This window comes from Staurois parvus, unplaced genomic scaffold, assembly GCF_062004578.1.
Source record: "Staurois parvus isolate SC_StPar_1 unplaced genomic scaffold, SC_StPar_1.0 ptg000432l, whole genome shotgun sequence".
NCBI classification, from domain to species: Eukaryota; Metazoa; Chordata; class Amphibia; order Anura; family Ranidae; genus Staurois; species Staurois parvus.
In genome coordinates, this window is record NW_028318228.1 from 14,426,499 (window position 1) to 14,447,369 (window position 20,871).

General features: G+C 42.6%; 1 protein-coding gene across 2 annotated transcripts in view; it reads right to left on the reverse strand.

The window, feature by feature from the left end:
• Positions 1-1,446: 1,446 nt before the first annotated feature.
• Positions 1,447-20,871, reverse strand: part of MFGE8 (milk fat globule EGF and factor V/VIII domain containing) — a 148,900-nt gene continuing 129,475 nt past the window's right edge. For both annotated transcript variants that reach the window (XM_089687672.1, XM_089687673.1), the window contains exons 9-10: positions 9,049-9,204; positions 1,447-3,753 (exon numbers count right to left, since the gene is read on the reverse strand). In XM_089687672.1, coding sequence (XP_089543798.1) covers positions 3,610-3,753; positions 9,049-9,204 — 300 coding nt within the window. In that variant the 3' untranslated portion in view covers positions 1,447-3,609. The remainder of the gene's footprint in view (positions 3,754-9,048; positions 9,205-20,871) is intronic.

Sequence of the window (20,871 nt, forward strand, 5' to 3'; positions counted from 1 at the left end):
AAAAAATTTTTTGGGTAAAAAAAACCCGCTAAAAACCACAAATGTGGAAAACACGCGCTAGACACGGCAAAATGCTAATGCAAAAACGCTAAAAAAACTCACATTTTGAACATGACTTTACACAGCCAACGTTTCCAGCGTTATCAAAACATCCCGTGTGCATGGAGCCTCAAAGCGTGAATTTTTAGGAACTGATACATAAAATGATGCAGAGATGGTATTTAACCTCTCATCGCATGGCGACGTTCACTAGCTCTATCTCTCCACTTTGCTGGAGAGGCTGTACCCAACCTGGTACTTTTTACCATATCCTTTGGGTGTGCCCACTTCTCTCAAGATTTTGGCCAAAGATTTTCCATATCCTATCGCAGATTTTAGGCACTCCTATTCACTGTCCTCAGATTTGGCAATCCTGTCTCTAGGGACTGAAAGTATACCTTCTAAGCTCAAGATGATCATAACCCATATCTTACTAGCAGCAAGGCTATAGTCTGGCATTGAAGTCTGCCTGTGTTCCCGATACCTTGGAGGGAAATAGAACAGACTGACACCTATGAGAATATGCTAGGATACAGCGAAGACAAACATTCCAGCATCATAGCTTTGTGGTGACCCTGGGTTTACTGGTTTGCTACTTATACGACTTCTTACACTTGCCATATGTCATTCTTCTTAGAGACAAGTGTGCCTATTCCATGCTGCCACCTATAGATTATGATCCTATGCGACGCTGTGTCTGACTTTACCTATTGTGATCTAATTTGAGATGTTTCTTTTGCTATAGTCCTATGCCTCAGTTTATGGTAGCTCTTCTACTATTATTCGGGTGTGTGTTGTTGAAAACTTTAATTATTGAGATGAAACATGACATTTGTATGTTATTGTTTTATGACAGAAAGAAAAGGGTTTTTTTAGGGCCCTTAAAAGGTGCTTACAACACAAAATGACAGAGCTGGTAAAAGCATCACAAATTTTATTAAATAACAAAGTTAAAATATTCCACAATAAAAACTATTCTGACATTTAACATAATTGGATTGTCCTTATTTCAAAGCGGTGGAGATGTTATTAATCCCAACTTGATTCGCCCATACAAGCTTCTTCAGGGGAAAAAGTACCCTGAAGAAGCCCGTAAGGGCGAATCATGTTGGGATTAATAACATCTCCACCGCTTTAAAATAAGGACAATCCATTCATGTTAAATGTCAGAAAAGTTTTTATTGTAGAATATTTTAACTTTGTTATTTAATAAAAATTGTGAAGCCTTCACCAGCTCTGTCAGTTTATATGTGTTGTAAACAACTTTAAAGGCCCTAAAAAAACCCCCAAAAAACTTATGTGTATCTATTCTATTGGAATTTGGTGCAGATTTATTTTTATCAACTATCCATGCTTGTAACTACTGTAAGTGTTTATATTGTTTTATGATGTGGAAATGAAGCATAATTTTCTTAGTCTAAAGACATTTTAATCACAAAGTGAACAGTCAAGTAACCATATTGTAACACACAATCATTACGTTTACATATGTGGTCAGAGTGCATTTGAACAGTGTGCAAAGAATGGAACAGGAATAAAACTCCACTGTCCACAGTTTACCTGTATTTTACCCAAGTAATTCAAGAAATACAGTGCAAGAAATAAAAAAAAAAAAAAATACAAAAACTTATTGCTATATGTATTCTCACAAAATATTGGAGGATTTAAATAAATTTGTCTTTTAAAGGAGAAACAGATCCTAGAAACATATTTTTAATAAAAGCCAACAATAACCATCACAAATATGTACAATAAATTTCAATAACTATACCAAATTTGAAAATATCGCACAGGACTGTTCTAACTGACCACCCATTTTAGGTTAAAGAAACCTAAATTAGGATATGCACTGTTGGTGATGGTCAGGTGTGACAGGTTGAAAATGGCCAACCTTGCCAGTGGTTTTACAATATAAGAATCATCGTTTGAATATTCTAAGACAGTGGTCTCCAAACTGCAGCTCAAGGGCCAGATGTGGCCTTTTGCTTGCCCGTATCCGACCGTTGGCGCACTATTTCACCAACTGACACCAATCCTTCCACTTCCACTAACACCATCAATGGAAACCTTTTCCTCAATCCCGCTGGCTACAGTCTGAAGGACAGTAAACTGGCCCTTTGCATAGAAAGTTTGGAGACCCCTGTTCTAAGATCTACAGCAATAGGGCTGACCGTTCCAGTTGACGCCTGACTATAAATCGGCATCAAGCAATAGGCTACCCTAGAGGAGTTAGGCTTCCATGTTTTTCATCTGGATTATAGACATGCACTCAGCTGTCTCTTTGAAAAGACCTTACTTCAAGCTCAAAACTTGACTAATTAAATAGAAAACCTGTACCTTAATATTTGTGAGTGCTATTAACTTGTTTTAAAGAAATATTTTAATGTGACCCCGTGTATTATTATATTTACCAATCCTTCTTACCTTGGAATATAAAACATTAGGGATACTGCTTTGTGAGTAACATCAATGCAGCAGCCAGATGGCATTGCTATATGCCCATGGGCACTAGTTTTCATCCTCTGTAAGATGAACCCTACAAGGGAATGCATCTACCAGTGCAGATTTGTGGTAGGTGTCTTATGACTTGTGTCCATTAACCTAAAGAGCAGCGCAGGCCAAGCTCTGGTCATACAAGCATGAAGCCATTCTCAGATGATATCTAGACCCCCTCCAATATGTTGTGTTGTAGAGTTTCCAAATGGTACAGTAGGCTGTCACTATGCAGATTACTTCAATGTTACAAATAAAAATGCAGCACTTAGGTTGCCCCGAGGTAATGACATGGACTGCATTTTGTAATGCTGTTCTAACGCTACTAGGAGCGACAGAACTGTTAATTTTTTAAAGTCCGATTCACACCAAAACTTTTTTTTTCTTTAGTTTTGAATAGAACAGGAAAGGGTTAGACCTAATGGTGGGTTTTTTTTACTGTCTGTGAGTTCATAGGATGGATTTACCCTTAGATCTTATACATGTGACTCCAGGACAAGAAAAGAGGGTACAAAGGTCACCAACACAAGAAGGCACAAACAGCCATAAAAGCTTTGTTGCTGTCTCTTTCCATAATGTACAGATTGCTCTTGACTTCTTTCTTCTGATTTCCTGTCTCGGGGAAAGGAAAAATTCAAAGAAATGTCCCCAAAGAGCACAAAGACAGCTTTCCCCACCCTACCTAAAAAAAAAATCTATTGGTAAGAGTTGGGCTTTAAAATAAAACATTGCACAAGCCTTACAATACTGAACAGGTTAAAAAATAAAAGTTATTACAGCCATCAAAAACATTGTACAGCAGACTATACAGTTAACCCCTACATACATCAAAACATCTATCTGGGCACCAGGGGTTAGTTAAGAGTAGTTTTTGTGATTTAGTGAGGCATCCTGACCTCAGGTTCTAGTTACGAGTTAGGTCTGCTTCACTTTAGTTCAGGTTAGCGATTGCCTGGTGAGGTTATAATTGCCGCCCCACCGAGGTGAGTTCAGGAAGGTGAGGAAATGATGATGGGTAGAAATTAAGGAAAAAACTCTCTTGCTGTGCAATGTGTTTATCTTCTCGGTGTCTTCTGCCTAAATGTTGCACCCCAGAAGCTCCATACGCAGGGTGATCCGTTCATGCCATGACTGAGGAAGAACGCGCACATAACGGGCTGAAAATGGAGGACTGAAGAGATTCCTCTTGTGGGAGTAGTTGTCACGGTTTCCAAGAAATAGCTGTAAAAGCAGAGAGGTTTATTATTATTATTATACAGTATTTATATAGTGCCAACAGTTTGCTCAGCGCTGTATATTATAATGGGAGACAGTACACGAGACAGTACAGTAACAAAACGATTCAATACACGAGGGGTTCGAGGGCTCTGCTCCTTGGAGCTTACCATCTAGGGAAGAGCGGAGGAGATCCGCTGTTAGGTGAGGGTGGGGTAGGCTTCTCTGAAGAGATGGGTTTTCAAGGTGCGCCTAAAGGTGAGGAGGGTAGGTGACAGTCTGATGGATTGGGGTAGTGAGTTCCAGAGGATGGGAGAAGTCCTGGAGATGGGCATGAGAGGAGCAGACCAGGGAACTAGAGAGTAGAAGGTCTTGTGAGGAGCGGAGAGTGCGTTTTGGGTGGTAGATGGATATCAAGTCGGTGATGTAATTTGGGGCAGTGTTATGAACAGCTTTGTACGTCAGTGTTAGTAATTTGAATTTTATGCGTTGGGCAACCGGAAGCCAGTGCAGGGATTGGCAGAGGGGAGTGGCGGATACGGAGCGGTTAGTAAGGTGGATGAGTCTGGCCGCAGAATTCAGGATAAACTGGAGCGGGGATAGCCTGTGTTGGGGTAGGCCAGCGAGGAGGGAGTTACAGTAGTCAAGTCGTGATATAATAAGGGAGTGAATGAGTTGCTTTGTAGTTTCTGGAGTTAGGAACGAACGTATTTTGGAGATGTTGCGGAGGTGGAGTCCGCATGAATTTGTCAGCGATTGGACCTGGGGCTGGAAAGACAGATTGGAGTCTAGAATGACACCTAGTACTCTGGCTTGTGGGGTGGGACTGAGGGTGGCATTGTTGGTCGTGATGGAGAGGTCGGGGGGGGGGGGGGGTGCGAGCTGGTGGGAAAACTAGGAGTTTAAGTTGGAATGTTAATATTCACCAATCTGTGCAGGATACCCAGCTAAGCAAACTTCACCTTGAAATTATATGACTTCAATCAAACAAGCTTGCAAGGGAAATATCCAAGATTAACCCCTCTATGACCACCTAACACATACAGTATGTGTGGTGACAACAGGGTGGGATGTAGTGCCCACATGCCATACATATGCATTGCTGACTGCCTGATGTGCATGTAATGAACACGCTCACTGAGCTCTCCCATCACAAAGACCGAGTTGTCAAAGACAGCTCTCGGTCCAGCTTCTGATCATGTGACCACTGTGATAGCAGTCACATGATCGCTGATCCTTCCTGCCCCCCTGGGCTTTCAGAACTGTTTAAAGGGACACCAGGTAGGGTGGGAAAGGGTTTATGATTCTGCACACTGCAAGACCCATCTGTTACACGCACCAGACAACTTAAAAAATAGTATTGATTTTTGCTAACTGTAGGCCTGATTTTTATTTAGTTTTTTAATTGTTTTATTTTTTCAAGGGACCAAAAGTAATTGAACAAATTGAATCAAAAGCTGTTTCATGGCCAGGTGTGGGCTACTCCTTCGTTATTTCTTCAATTAAGCAGGTAAAAGCTCTGTAGTTGATTCTAAGTGTGATATTTGCATTTGGAATCTATTGCTGTGAACCTACATCATGCGTTCAAAGGAGCTGTCCATGCAAGTGAAATAGGCCATTGTAAGGCTTCAAAAACAAAACAAATCCATCAGAGAGATTGCAGCAACATAGGAATGGCCAAATCAACAGTTTGGTACATTCGGAGGAAAAAACACACTGGTGAGCTCAGAAACATAAAAAGGCATGGACGTCCACGGAAGACAACAGTGGTGGATGATCGCAGAATCCTCTCTATGGTAAAGAAAAACCCATTCACAACATCCAGACAAGTGAAGGACACTCTCCAGGAGGTGGGCATATCATTGTCAAAGTCTACAATCAAGAGAAGACTTCACGAGAGCAAATACAGAGGGTTCACCACAAGGTGCAAACCATTCATAAGCCTGAAGAATAGAAAAGCCACATTAGACTTTGCCAAAAAAACATCTAAAAACCCAGAGCAGTTCTGGAAAAGCATTCTTTGGACGGATGAAACTAAGATTAATCTGTCCCAGAATGACAGGAAGATAAAAGTGTGGAGAAGGCTTGGAACAGCTCATTATCCAAAGCACACAACGCCATCTGTATAACATGGTGGAGGCAGTGTGATGGCATGGGCATGCATGGCTTCCAGTGGCACTTGGTCATTGGTGTTTATTGATGATGTGACAGAAAAGAGAATCAGCCAGATGAATTCTGCAGTGTTTAGAGATATACTGTCAGCCCAGATACAGCCAAATGCAGCAAAGTTGATTGGACGGCGCTTCACAGTACAGATGGACAATGATCCAAAACACACTGCAAAAGTAGGAGCTTTTGAAGGAAAATAAGTGCAATATTCTGCAATGGCCGAGTCAATCACCTGATCTCAACCCAATTTAGCATGCATTTTACTTGCTGAAGGCAAAACTAAAGGCAGAAAGGCCCACAAACAAAGAACAACTGAAGACAGCTGCAGTTAGAGATGGCAAAGCATCAGAAAGGAGGAAACCCAGTCTTTGGGTTCCAGACTTCAGGCAGTCATTGCCAGTAAAGGATTCTGAACAAAATATTAAAAATGAATGTTTTATTTATGATTATATTAATTTGTCCAATTACATTTGAGCCCCTTATAATGGAGGGACTGTGCATAAAAATGGTTGCAGTTTCTAAAATTTGTACTTGATATACATGTTCAACCCCTTGAATTAAAGCTGAAAGTCTGCACTTTAAATTCATTTGGATTGTTTCGTTTTAATTTATTTTGGCAGCATACAGAGCCAAAAGTATGAAAACCGTGCCTGTGTCCAAATATATATGGACCTGTGTGTGTGGGTGTATATATATATATATATATATATATATATATATACACATACATACACACATACACACACGTATACACACACACACAGTTATGTTCAAAATAATAGCAGTCAGACATCACTAACCTGACCAATCACTGTTTTTGGTAGAAATGATATTTCTACATGGCAAATAATTTACTAGCAGGTGTAGTAGAATAATAGAAATCCAACAGACCCAACAGTCATGACCTGCATGCTGCTGATTCTGTGTAATTGAATCACTAATTGAAAGGGGCATGTTCAAAATAATAGCAGTGTGGAGTTCTATTAGTGAGGTCATTCATTCTTTGAAAAACAGGTGGCAATTATTGCCCTTATTTAAGGAAGGAAGGCAGCAAATGTTGTACATGCTGGTTACAGCGCATTTCTCTCCGAAATTCTGAGGAAAATGGGTCTTTCCAGACATTGTTCAGAAGAACAGAGTACCTTGATTAAAAAGTTGATTGGAGAGGGGAAAACATATAAAGAAGTGCAGAAAATGATAGGCTGCTCAGCTAAAATGATCGCAAATGCTTTAAAATGGCAACCAAAACCTGAAAGACGTGGAAGAAAGCGAAAAACTACCATTCGAATGGATAGAAGAATAGCTAAAACGGCAAGGATTCAGTCAACAATCAGCTCCAGGAAGATGAAAGAAGGTGTAAAGTTACCTGTGAGTACTGTTACAATTAGAAGACGCCTATGTGAAGCCAAGCTATCTGCAAGAAGCCCCCGCAAAGTCCCACTGTTGGGAAAAAGACGTGCTGAAGAGGTTACAATCTGCCAAAGAGCACATTGACTGGCCTAAAGAGAAATGGCGCCACATTTTGTGTACTGATGAAAGTAAGATTGTTCTTTTTGGGTCTAGTGGGCGGAGACAGTTTGTCAGACGACCCCCAAACACTGAATTCAAGCCACAGTACACTGTGAAGACAGTGAAGCATGGTGGTGCAAGCATCATGATATGGGGATGTTTCTCATACTATGGTGTTGGGCCTATTTATCGCATACCAGGGATCATGGATCAGTTTGAATACATCAGAATACTTGAAAAGGTCATGCTGCCTTATGCTGAAGAGGAAATGCCCTTGAAATGGGTGTTCCAACAAGACAACGACCCCAAACACACCAGTAAACGTGCAAAATCTTGGTTCCAGACCAACAAGATTGACGTTATGGAGTGGCCAGCCCAATCCCCGAATCTTAATCCAATAGAAAACTTGTGGGGTGACATCAAAAATGCAGTTTCTGAGGCAAAACCAAGAAATAGAGAAGAACTGTGGAATGTAGTCCAATCATCCTGGGCTGGAATACCTGTTCACAGGTGCCAGAAGTTGGGTGACTCCATGCAACACAGATGTACAGCAGTTCTCAGAAACAGTGCTTACACAACCAAATATTCATTAAGTGATTCAAAGGAAAGCAAAATCTTCAAACATTTTTCAGTTTATATAGTGAATGTTTGAGTTTGTAAAGAAGAATACAAACACTGCTATTTTTTTGAACCGTCTAATATTCACTTTTCTTCAATTTTTTAGAGGAACAACACAAATTTGATATATTTTTCTTTATGTTTTGATTTGGAATAGAATGTGTCGTGTTCCCAATGCATTTGTGTGTATGGAAATAAAAGCTATTAGAAGGATTTTGAGCTTTATTCACTTTTTTCAACACACTGCTATTATTTTGAACACAACTGTATATACACACACACACACACACACACACACACACACACACACACATATAAGTGATGAAAAAAACTAATCTCGGTGCATTCAGAACATATCTCGGAATTCAAACGTAATCTCAGAAAGTACTATTTTGCTGAAAGAGTAGTTGATGCTTGGAATAAACTTCCAGCAGAGGTAGTAAGGCAGTCAACAGTAAGTTGCTTCAAACATGCGTGGGACAAGCATAGATCTATATTCAGACAAAAATTAACAAAAACTGTTTGTTGTTACAAAATAAACCACATTAAAAAATAAAAAAAACAAAAACAAAAAAACAGGCAGACTTGATGGATCACTCTGTCTTTTTCTGCCATCACTTTTCTATGAATACTCTGCACATCATCTTGCACTGCATATGTGATCGGAATGCTCAAAACTGCCTTGCCCTGGACGTTATTCCAATGAAAGCACATGGGAGTCAAATCACAGTGGCAGAGAGTGGATGCCATAATGTACTCTGAGCTGTGCATGCGTGGCTCAGTGTACATGACAGGCAGGTGGCAGTATTTAAGGCAGAAGAGACTGATAGGGTAAAGATCCTGCCTGTCAGTGTCGTCTTTTTATTTTTAAGTGTAATACCACTTTCATCCTTAGAGATATGCTAGAGATGCTCAAAGTACAAGTGTGCTGATTTTTGCCTGTAAAGAATATAAGATGTGGTTTTACACTGACATTTGTTATATGAGAGAACAGATATGGAGTACCTTATCTTGCTTTGTCCTGCTGTCTTGATATATCGTCCAGGTGGAGCCATTGTCACTGTATGCCACTTTAAACGATTCAACATACTGAATATTTCCGAAGTCTTTTGCACCCTGAGTTACAATTCCTGTGATCTTCTTAGGAAATCCTAGGTCAACCTATGGAAAAGCAGAATAGTGATTTACATGCAAACTTCTGTTTTTATATACACAATTTAACCACTTTCCAACCAGGCACTTATACCCCTTTTCTGTCCAGGCCAATTTTCAGCTTCAAAGTTGTCACACTTTGAATGACAATTGCGCAGTCATGCAACACTGTACCCAAATGACATTTTTATGATTTTTTTGAGACAGATAGAGCTTTCTTTTGGTAGTGTTTAATCACCTCTGGGTTTTTTATTTTTTTCTCAACAACCCAAAAACAAGTGAAAAGTTTGAAAAAAAAATTTTTTTTCTTAGTTTTTGTTATACAATTTTGTAAATAAGTGATTTTTCTCCTTCACTGATGTGCGCTAATGAGGCTGCAGTGATGGGCACAGATAGGTGGCACTGGTAAGTGGCACTTATGGGCATTGACAGGCATCACTGATGGGCACTGAAAGGTGGCAATCATATATGGCACAGATAGGCGGCACTGGCAGCACTGACTGGCATTGATAGGTGGCACTGAAAGGCAGCTCAGATAAGCACTGATATGTGGCATTGATGTGCACTGGTAGGCACTGATATGTGGCATTGATGTGGCACTGATGGACACTGGCAGGTGGCATTGATGAGCACTGACAGTTGGCATTGATGGACACTGACAGGAGGCACTACTGGGGCTACACTGATTATCAGGGCACACGGATCATCAGTGCCCTGATGATCAGTGTACATGTCCCCTCTGAGGAATGCCGATTATCGGCTCTCCTCTCGAGCTGTCAGCGTGACAGCTAGTGAGGAGAGAAATGCCGATAACCAGCATTTCTTTATTTACATGCAATGAGCTGTGATTGGACACAGCTGATCACATGACCGAGCCGACGTCTTCGGCTCTTTCCGTTGATCGGTGATCCGCTGTATCTGAGGGACACAGTGCACCACCGATCCCCGCGCTACGCTCCCCCGGAGCCATGCACATGCAGTTAGAGTGGGAGGACGTCATATGACGTCCTCCCAGACAGAGAGAACCGCCTTGCGCCCGTCATTTGTCATTTCCTTATATGGTGGATGGGAGGCGGTTAAACCAAAAGCCAAGTCCGGTAGAAATACACACACACAAAAAATATATAGATACAGACACACTGAACGCTTACACTTTTTTGGTAAGGCTATCCAGTGGCGTGTATATTATTCATCTAGTGGAACAAATTGTGAGTAATGTTGATTGAAACTGCATGTCAATGTAACTATTGTTTCTGAATGATGATTCTAGACACATTAGTGCATTTCCAACAGAAACACTTTTGCATGTTCTCTTCCCTTGGAAGTGTTCATGCAAATGAAGTATCACAGACAGTATTCAGCTGTTATTGTTTTCTGATTGGCAAAATCAGCATCTTGATGATATTCTAAGATGCTGATATTTCTGCTGCTTTAAAGCGCCTACAGACTTGGCAGCTGTTAGAACAGTGCCGGGTCTATGAAGATATTGGCCCATGCTTTTTGGAGGTAAATCGCAATCGCACAGATTAAAAAAACATCATCATACCTTTCCCCAATAGGTTGGCACCAGAGGTCACTACTATGTGCTAATCCCTCCCACATCCATGGCTACAAAATTAATCTTCCAAGGTAACAATAAGGCCTCATTCACATGGGAGTACTAATTTACTGTATAGCTGGGGAAGCAGTGTTCCCCAACTGATACATCACTTCCCTGGAGCCCAAGCCAGCTTCTGTACCTGGTGCCGGTCCTTAGGCACATATACATGTGAGTGTGGTGTTATTGTTAGGCTTTATATGATTGAATAAAGTTTGCTGCTTTGAACCTTTTCCCTGATACAGTTTTTTGAGTGGCGGTGTATTGCATGGGAAGGAATCACACTCCTGGTACATATGAATGGTCCAGTTGGTGACAAGACACACAGTGGATCCAATCAAAAAAAGCGCAGTAAGACCTATCTAGTAATAGAATGTCTATCCATTGTGGTGAGTGCAAATCCATGTGGGCAGTGGCATCCTTAGGGTTGGTGTCACCCGGTGCAGTAATACTTGGTGACACACCTTCCAATGATCCCCGCAGGATGGTTCGGAGTCTGCTCCATTATCCTCCCTAATCCGCGGATCCGATCCATCCTGCGGGGAAGGTTGACTTGCAACCTATATGATGTGACATGGATCTCTCCACCAGCTCCACAAAAAAGTTTTAAAGCAAGCCCCCCTCTCTCTCTGCCCTCTTGCCCCCCTCTCTCTCCCCCCTACCTACTACATGGTGCTGTCACCAGGGTCGGGGGATTACACACTGATTGGCTGCATACTCTGCCCACCCCTCCATCTCTCCGTCTTCAGCACCCGTGGCAGGGATGTGGACCCGCACCTCTGCTGAAACTCCGAGGAGGAGAGGTGTCCAAAGTGCCTGCCTCCCTGTCCGTCCCCACCTGGAAGTTGTCACCGTTTTTTTCTGTCACTAATGGCACCAGCACCTGTTTACCTATCTTTTGGTTTTAAAGCAATTATCATTTGAATGGGAATTACTGATACATCGGACATTGTTTAGATTTTCTGGTGGTGTTCATTTTATTTTATTTATTTTTGGCATTTTCACATGTGGCAAACTGTTTAGTGATTTTGATTCACATTTTTGGCAGTTTGGTCTATATACACTTTTATAGGACTCACTAATGTGGAAGTTAGACACATTTTGAAGACTGCAGCAGCCATAATCACACTCATCCATGGTTCCTAATATTTGGTTTCTTTTGGTTTTCATTGTTATTTGTATAGCCAATACTAATCTGACATCTGTGCAAGTGTGGGTGCACAGCCTCGAACGCAGTGTACATTTGGGGTCATGCAATCATACAGCTGTCTAACTGGGAGCAGCAGCTGTGTCCTTGCAGCTGTTTAGCCCCAATTAATGCAAATGGAATTGCCTGCATAAGGATGAACGGAATCCCTGTGCATCCCTGTGCGGGCAAACGCAATATTAGGCTCGTGTGACTGAGGCCTTAATGTTTGGGACATTGCTACCCAATTCAGGTGTTGGTGTCAGGAATGGACTCAGCACTGGTGGTGGGACTCAACTGCCGTGTGGGCTGCAGTACCAGGGCTGACCAGCGGGTGCTCTCAGCAGCCAGAAGCTCACTCCTGCAGTCAGCCAACACCTGGGGCTGATTGCAGGAGGTGTATTTAAGGAATGGCCAGACCTGCAGTCAGGGCCTTGGTGTTGTTTCCCATGAGCCCCTGTACCTTGTATCCTGTGTTCCTGTTCCTCTGCCTATCTGATTTGTTGCAGACTCTGCATTGTTCCTGACCCTGCTGACCGTCTCCTGTTTAACCCCTGGCTTGCCTGACCATCCTTCTGCCTGATCCTCTGTACCGTGCTGCCCGTGAGTTACTGGACCCGGCTTGTGACCCTGACCATTCTCTGCCTGATCCTCTGTACCGCGCTGCCTGTGAGTTACTGAACCCGGCTTGTGACCCTGACTATTCTCTGCCTGCTCCTTTGGTACCTCGCTGCCCGCACGTTGCTGACCTGGCCTGCCTGACTACACCTTATGCTACCCAGACGATCCATCCATCTTGCACGGATCTAGCCATCCCTGCTCACACCTTCTGCCTCTTCACATCAGGCTTCCTACCTGCATATACCTCTGGCGGATCCCTCTACCACGAGCAGGTGTACTCAGGGGCCGCCACCTGGTTCCTGTCTGATCCAAGTCCATCCCCACCATCAGGGGCCCTGGTGAATAAGCAGACTGGGACTTAGACTCCGCGCCCTGGGGAATCCTGCCCTGAGGACTGCTAGGGGTACTACCAGACGGTCGTTGACAGAACCATATGGCTGGCCTGACCCTTCCACCTCTCCAGCCCTGACTGCGCCTGTGTTCCTGCACATACGAATAGTAGTGGAAGGTTGGTTTATTTACTGTGCGTTGTATATTTGGGTAGCTAATAATAAATTACATTATTATATCATTCCTGAAGCCAGTTACTTCCCTGTGTCAGTCCACACATTTCTGGTCATAACCGGATCCCTAACAGTTGGACGGTATTCAGATTGTACCTGCATATCAAAAAGAAACTAAAAGGCTAAAAATATAAATCTGTTAACAGGAAGGCTCTTTACTGCAGAAGAGCCATGCAATGTCTCCCCTGCAATAATACACACCTGCCCATTCACAATCCAATGCAGAATGTACACAGAACCCCACTTGGTCAGCTCTGTTTGGATTTCCAGCATAGCACAGTGTGGTGGATTGAATGACTCCTGAACATGCGTGAGAGTGACATCATTCCGCACCGGCCAATTAGGACGACCGAAGACCGGCACCGGAAAGAAGCCAGGCAAAGATGCCTTTGCCGTATCTTGCAGTCATTGGACCACTAGAGCACGGGTTGTATTCCTGTCTTTAGTTCTACTTTAGGTTGGCCATACAGTGCCTTGAAAAAGTATTCATACCCTTTGAAATTTTCCACATTTTCTCATGTGACAACCAAAATGTAAATGTATTTTATTGGGATTTTATGTGATAGGTTAAAATAAAATTGTGAAGAGGAAGGAAAATGATAAATGGTTTTCAAAATTTTTTACAAATAAATAACTGAAAAGTGTGGCGTGCATTTGTATTCTGCCCCCTTTAATTTGATACCCCTAACCAAAATCTAGTGGAACCAATTGCCTTCAGAAGTCACCTAATTAGTAAATAGAGTCCACCTGTGTGTAATTAAATCTCAGTATAAATACAGCTGTTCTGTGAAGCCCTCAGAGGTTTGTTAGAGAACATTAGTGAACAAACAGCATCATGAAGGCCAAGGAACATACCAGACAAGTTAGGGATAAAGTTGTGGAGAAGTTTAAAGCTGGGTTAGAATATAAAAAAATATCCCAAACTTTGAACATCTTACAAAGCACTGTTGCATCCATCATCCGAAAATGGAAAGAGTACGGCACAGCTGCAAACCTACCAAGACATGACCATCCACCTAAACTGACAGGCCAGGAAAGGAGAGTATTATTCAGATGCAGCCAAGAGGCCCATGGTAACTCTGGAGGAGCTGCAGAGATCAACAGCCCAGGTGGGAGAATCTGTCTACAGCACAACTATTAGTCGTACACTCCACAAATCTGGCCTTTATGGAAGATTGGCCTAAAAGCAAAATGTGATGTGTGGAAGAAACTAACACTGCACATCACCCTAAACACACCATCCCCAGCATGAAACATGGTGGTGGCAGCATCATGTTGTGGGGATGCTTTTCTTCAGCAGGGACACTTGACAATTTCAAGGGGTATGAATACTTTTTCAAGGCACTGTACACTAGTAGAATCTTATTCGAAAAATGTTAATTTTAGGCACATTCGTTCACTTTTCTAATTAATGGTACAAGTGAAAAGAAAACTTGATGGAGCAGGATGGAAGTTTTTTCTCAAACAACAATTTCTAAGGCATCCTTCACACAGCAGGCCGAATCAGGTCTGCCTGTCAGTTATTCAGGCGGACCTAATCAGATGGTCCATTCATCCCCTATGGAGAGAAAGATATAAACAGACTTGTCTCTGTTTATACCCAACTACTTACTGATCTGCGCAAAAAAAAAAAAAAAAAAAAACCCAGAAGGGGATCTGTTGTTTTCCACTAAAGTGGATCGGATCAGAGAGCAGTCGGGTGTAAACGGACAGTGGCATCCTTCTATACCCGGTTGCCCATAGAGCAGAACAGGCTCTGCTCATGTCTGCTCTGCATAAACAGAGTGGACACAGACGTGTCATCCGCCCGCTCTGCTCCAATCAGCAGGGAATCTGTAAAGGGACCCTCTGCTGATCCAGATGGAGTCCGCCACGTCTGAAGGGGCCTTACAGTGTATGTGGTTTTTGTTTGGGAAAGTCCATTTGTTCCAAAATTGAATGCAAAAAGCAAATGTACTTCAAAACAACATTTGTCAGGTAACTGAATGTACTCATGAGAATGAATTTGAAAATCTACTAGTGTATGTCTAGTGTTAGACTGCCCGCAGGAATCTATGTGTACCAGGGATGCATTGCTTTGCGTTTTCTATGAGAAACAAATTCTACAACACAAATTATATACTATATTCATCTCTGGGCAGCACAGTAGCTAAGTGGTTAGCACTTCCGCCCGGCAGTACTAGGGTTGTTGGTTCGAATCCCAACTACAGCACCACCTGCCTGGAGTTTGCATGTTCTCCCTGTGCGGGTTTCCTCCAGGTTCTCCAGTTTCCTCCAACACTCCAAAGATATGCTGGTAGGTTAATTGGATCCTGTCTAAATTGGCACTAGTACATAACATGTAAACATTCACAGGGCAGGGAGGAAAAAGTGTGTGAACCTTTGGACTTAACTGGTTGACCCTCCTTTGGCAGCAATAACCTCAACCAAACGTTTCCTGTAGTTGCAGATCAGACCTGCACAACGATCTGGAGTAATTTTGGACCACTCCTCTTCACAAAACTGTTTCAGTGTAGCAATATTCTAGGGATGTCTGGTGTGAATCGCTCTCTTAAGGTCATGCCACAGCATTTCAATCGGGTTGAGGTCAGGACTCTGACTGGGCCACTCCAGAAGGCATATTCTGTGCTGTTGCAGCCATTGTTTTGTTGAATTACTTGTATGCTTTGGGTCATTGTCCTGTTGCATCACCCATCCTCTGCGGAGCTTCAGTTGGCGGACAGATGGTCGTACGTTTTCCTGCAAAATGTCTTGATAAACTCTGGAATTCATTTTCCCATCAATGACAACAATACATCCAAACCCTGAGGCAGCAAAGCAGCCCCAAACCATGATGCTCCCTCCGCCATGTTTTACAGTGGGGATGAGGTTTTGATGTTGGTGTGCTGTGCCTTTTTTTCTCCACACATAGTGTTGTGTGTTCTTCCCAAACAACTCAATCTTGGTTTCATCTGTCCACAGTATATTTTGCCAGTAGTGCTGTGGAACATCCAGGTGCTCTTTTGCAAACTTCAAACGTGCTGCAATATTCTTTTTGGACAGCAATGGCTTCCTCCGTGGTGTCCTCCCATGTACTCCATTCTTGTTCAATGTTTTCCTTATTGTAGATGTGTCAACACAAATGTTAGCATGTGCCAGAGATTTCTGTAGGTCTTTAGCGGACACTCTGGGATTCTTCTTTACCTCATGCAGCATTCTGTGCTGTGCTCTTGCAGTCATTTTTACAGGACGACCGCGCCTAGGGAGAGTAGCAACAGTGCTAAACTTTCTCCATTTGTAGACAGTCTGTCTTACCGTGGACACATGAACATCAAGGCTTTTGGAGATAACCCTTTCCAGCTTCATGCAAGTCAACAATTCTTGATCGTAGGTCTTCTGAGAGCTCTTTTCTGCGAGGCATGGTTCACATCAGACAGTGCTTCTTGAAACCAGTAAACCCAAAACAGGTGTGTGTTTTTTAAGGGCAGGACAGCTGTCAGCAACACATCCAATATCATCACACTGATTGGAGTCAAGGTTGGCTCACTCCTGGCTCCAACTAGCTCTGGGAGAAGTCATTAAAGCTAGGGCCTCACATACTTTTTCCTCCCTGCACTGTGAATGTTTACATGTCATGTGCAATTAAACCATGGCAACATCTAATGTTTGTGTAGTATTATGTTCAGCAGACTGTGTTCTTCTATTGTTGTGACTTAGATGACGTTCAGAGCACATTTTATGCCAAATTCATGCAAAACTCCACGTAATCCCAAGGGGTTCACATACTTTTTCTTGCAACTGTATATTACAGCTTAGTAGTTTTTGGTGTGGTGGCTGTGTTAGTTTTCCATTTCAAGCTTCTTTTGCTTTATTTTTATCTGGTAATGCTGCAAATAACACATTGCCTGTCCCTGTGTGACTACACTCACTCCTCCACTGATCTATGGAGGGAATCATGGTCATCACTCTAGACTGCTCTCCAGGTATGGACTACAAACATCTCCGTATCTTTTCATTTCCAGTATATGGAGGGCGGGCAATTGATATATTACGGAAGATAGCTAGGAAGGAAGATATTCATGGGACACAGGGAGGACTGAGATTGAGCTCTGCAAACACTTTTGCAGCTGTTGTTACATAGTTATTCTGGCTGAAAAAAAAGACAAAATCTATCCAGTTCAAGCATAGGACTCTATGGTTCTCTCATTCCAGGTTACAATCCTGCACAATGTTCTTTTGTCTCTTTTGGTCCATTCACCATGTCGACCGTGCCTATGCTTATCAGACGATATTTTCCCGGAATTGTATATGCTGTCATAACCTTTGATACTGCACCTCGTGACATGGCATATAAAGTGGTAACGTCAATCACAGAGCAACAAGCTAAGCGGCACCAACAATTTGCCCTCTTTGAAGCTCAACAAGTTCTGAAATGAGTCCATATTACTAATAGTGAATGAAGAAAGTGAGGCTTCCCACCTGTTTGGTGTCTCATCACACAGCGGAAGCAAAAGAATGTTACATCACTTCCACTTTCAAAGCAAAACATGTGGTCACTTTCACATCTGCAAATCATGTAGTGTTTCCATGTCTTTGTCCACCCCCTGTATGCATCCAGCAAACAGTAAAAGACCTAAGATATACGTTGTTGCCTGCAACCCAGATGCTTGGGATATAGTGGGAATGCAGAGCTCCTGTTTAAATCCTCTGACAAATGAGGTGCTGAGCAAGTGACTCCATCGACCATCACACAGCTATATCAGATGAATCACAGTAATAAAATGGATGACCAATAATTCCAATTTAAAAAAACTTACAGAAGGAAAATAAAAAAAGGGATGGAAGAGGAAAAGAAAAGAGAAGGGGAGGAAAAGAAAGTTAGAAGAGTACAGTTGCTTGCTCCCCTCGACTTGGGTCCTGTCACTCCATCCTGGCCCTGATTTTATGCAGGTGACTGTATGATGATCCAGGGATTCCAAGTTTTTTCACATCTGGTTTACTTGTCAACTTTTCATGGCAAACCCCAGAATTTCTCTCAAACTAAATAGTCAGATTTAAAGTGATATTAAAGCCTAAAAAGAAGTTATACTTGCTTGCTCCATGCAACGATATTGCACAAAGCGGTCCCTTACCTCCTCTTTGGCGCTGTCCACTTCCCCCTGCTGTAGGTGTCTCCTCAGCCCGTGAAAAGACAGTGCTCCTGAGCTGGGCTGTGTGCGTCCATGGACACACACAGTGCCAGTAAGTCACACCCTCTACTTCATCATCAAAGCAATTGGACTGACAGCAGCAGGAGTCTATGGCTGCCAGTGTCTCCTGAGATCAGGAGGTCAGTGCTGCAACTGGGATAGCACTGGACCGGCGAGAGGAGTAAGGTGCTTAGGGATGGGGGGGCAGTTAGTGAGGCACTTTTTACCTTGATGCAGGGAATGTGTTAAAGTATATGTTAACCCTCACCTTGTAAAAGAAACCATTCAGTTTAAAATAGAAATGAATAGCAAAACATTTGTGTATAAATATAAAACATTATAAATACATTTTATTCCATGTTATATAAGTGATCACATACCCGCTCTTCTCAGCTGCATTAGGAGCTAGGGGAAGGAAATACTGCAGGACACTGAACTTCCCACTGAAAGGTTGTGCATGGGGGGGGGGGGGGGTTGTCAGCACAAGTCTAAGTCTAATCAATGGAGGAGATCAGACTAAGTACCCATCAGTTGGAGAACTGACCACGCTGTGCTCTCCTGCCTAGTGTGGTCAGTTTTTAATAGGAAAGCATAGGGACTGGCAGGAACTCCAGGGGTTTCACACAAAAGAAGCAAAGTGAACAGGATAGTTTTTCATACAAGTGCATGGTACAGCAAGCACATATTAGGAACATGAAATGTTGGGTTTACATACTGTAAGATAAAAAAAAAAAAAACTGTTGGACTTTAGAACCACTTTAAAGTGTTACTAAACCCCGGACCCTGCATTCACTATACCTGGTCTCCCCGGACCCTGCATTCACTATACCTGGTCTCCCCGGACCCTGCATTCACTATACCTGGTCTCCCCGGACCCTGCATTCACTATACCTGGTCTCCCTGGACCCTGCATTCACTATATCCGGTCTCCCTGGACCCTGCATTCACTATATCCGGTCTCCCAGGACCCTGCATTTGCTATATCTGGTCTCCCTGGACCCTGCATTCACTATATCCGGTCTCCCAGGACCCTGCATTCACTATATCCAGTCTCCCAGGACCCTGCATTCACTATACCTGGTCTCCCTGGACCCTGTATTCACTATATCTGGTCTCCCAGGACCCTGTATTCCCTATATCTGGTCTCCCAGGAACCTGCATTCACTATATCTGGTCTCCTCAGACTCTGCATTCACTATATCCGTTCTCCCAGGACCCTGCATTCACTATACCTGGTCTCCTCAGACTCTGCATTCACTATATCCGTTCTCCCAGGACCCTGCATTCACTATACCTGGTCTCCAGTACATAGAAGATGGAAATGCAAGTATCTTAGTAAATATAAATGACTAAATACCTTTTCTCATCAGCAGTATATAGCTGTCTTGTGACTATCAGTGTTCAGCACAGCACTGGTTAAAGCTTGTAAGAGGAGTTTTCCTTCTGCTCTAGAAGGATGCAGAACCCTTGACCTCTGTCTGACCAGTGCTGATTGGCACTGTGCTGATCACATGCACTCTCCCAAGAAAAAAAAACCTCTCTAGCATTACACACCAAATTGAGCATGTGCAGAGTGACTCCACACAATATGCCTTATCAGGAAATAAGAGAGGAGCTCTGTAAAAGGGGGAGGATCAGAGAAGACAGGATCAAACAGCCTTTTTACACAATGCAGAGGATTAACCCATTTGGTTTCACAGTGAGTATAACAAGCATGCTTTACTGCATATACAGACTGATTTTACGGTTGGGGTTTAGTAACACTTTAAAGAGACTGAACTATGAAACATGAATATTCTGTGCATGCAAATACATTACAAAAATGATTGGAGGACCAAATAGGTTATTCAGTTACATTTGAGTTCCGAAAGGAGAAAAAAAATTCAACTAGGGAGCCTAACATAACAAGCCAAGGGCCATAATGATAACATCTGTTTTCAAGCTGAAACAGCATTGTGAACATCACAGTGATGGCTTATTTACACGGGCTGCTTTCAGCCACGGAAAGAATTAAAACATCATGAAAAAAGACATAGAGGGGTCTGCATATCAAAGAGTCTCAGCATCACAACAAAGACTGAGATATCATCAACTTTATTTTCAGTGACTTCAACTGTATTTCCGTATCTAATAAAAATGCCATTATCCATTGTTATGGTTGTGTAGCTGGTTGACTTCCACGCATGACATCTACTGTGATCTAATGAGCTCTCTTCATGTTCTCGAAATAAACTAACAAACCATCAACGGCTCTACCAGTCAGATGTAACGTTGTATGGAAAGTAAACACCGAAGACATTAAAATGCCACAGAATGAGCGAACACTGAACAGCCAGCATGATGTAACCGCTGCTCACTCTACATTATGTCATTGTAGACTGCCTGTCTAATAGATCCTGAGATCTGTGAGCTGTCAGTGAGATGTGATCTTCCTGAATGAGACGGTCAATAAACACAGAGATCACAAGCTTTACAGTCCACAGGTCACACCAGAGAAGGGAAACATGGCAGAGCAGAACATGAATGACAGGAGGATCTGAT